The 627-nt window shown below is 44.0% G+C and overlaps 1 protein-coding gene across 1 annotated transcript in view; it reads right to left on the bottom strand.

Annotated features, from left to right (window-relative positions):
• Positions 7-627, bottom strand: part of LOC104783681 (inositol hexakisphosphate and diphosphoinositol-pentakisphosphate kinase 2) — a 9736-nt gene continuing 9115 nt past the window's right edge. The window contains exons 30-32 of the mRNA XM_010509516.1: positions 517-620; positions 362-436; positions 7-274 (exon numbers count right to left, since the gene is read on the bottom strand). Of these exons, the coding sequence (XP_010507818.1) occupies positions 8-274; positions 362-436; positions 517-620 (446 nt within the window). The 3' untranslated portion in view covers position 7. The remainder of the gene's footprint in view (positions 275-361; positions 437-516; positions 621-627) is intronic.

The raw sequence follows: 627 nt of genomic DNA, 5'->3' as shown, positions 1-627 counted from the left end.
TCTGCCCTCAGGTCTTTCCATTGGAGGATGAGTTCTTATAGTTGTGGAATAGGTTAACGAGACGCTCGAGCACGGCCGCGCTTTTGGAGAAGTAACCGGAGAAACCTACCGGAGTGGACGCCGGAGGGAAATCTTCCGCTGGCATGGCAAAAGGACGAACCATTTTCTCCATCGTCTCGAGTGTTAAACAAGAACCAACCTCTTGCAGCCTCTCTGGTCCCATTATCGGAAGTGTGTGTTCCCTTAGCAATGACTCTGCCTCGTCGTCATTATTCTGCATGTTGTCACAACAATTAGGAATTTCAAATTTGTTCCCTTAATTAGTTAAAAACAAAAACAATAACCCTTGAATTGCTCTTACCTCTAAGGGAGACAAATCAGCTCCACGGCTAAATGTAAGCTCAATGCGGAATCTCTTCGGGTCTTCAAGTGATACCTGCATCGGTTTTTATGGATTCAGAAACTGATAGAGGCCATGCATATATTGAAGCATATGATGTGAGAGTGAAAGGGAACCTCAGTGTTCTCAAATAGCCTTAGGACAATGTAGCTCATGTAATCAAGTTCTTTAGTTTTACAAAGACGTTCCAAGGCGTTTTGGCAGATGAGACTTTCTTCTCCTTGAAG

The sequence above is a fragment of the Camelina sativa genome, chromosome 1, assembly GCF_000633955.1.
Source record: "Camelina sativa cultivar DH55 chromosome 1, Cs, whole genome shotgun sequence".
Taxonomy (NCBI): Eukaryota; Viridiplantae; Streptophyta; class Magnoliopsida; order Brassicales; family Brassicaceae; genus Camelina; species Camelina sativa.
The sequence above is the reverse complement of the archived record's forward strand: the minus strand, read 5'-3'. Positions and strand labels throughout refer to the sequence as shown.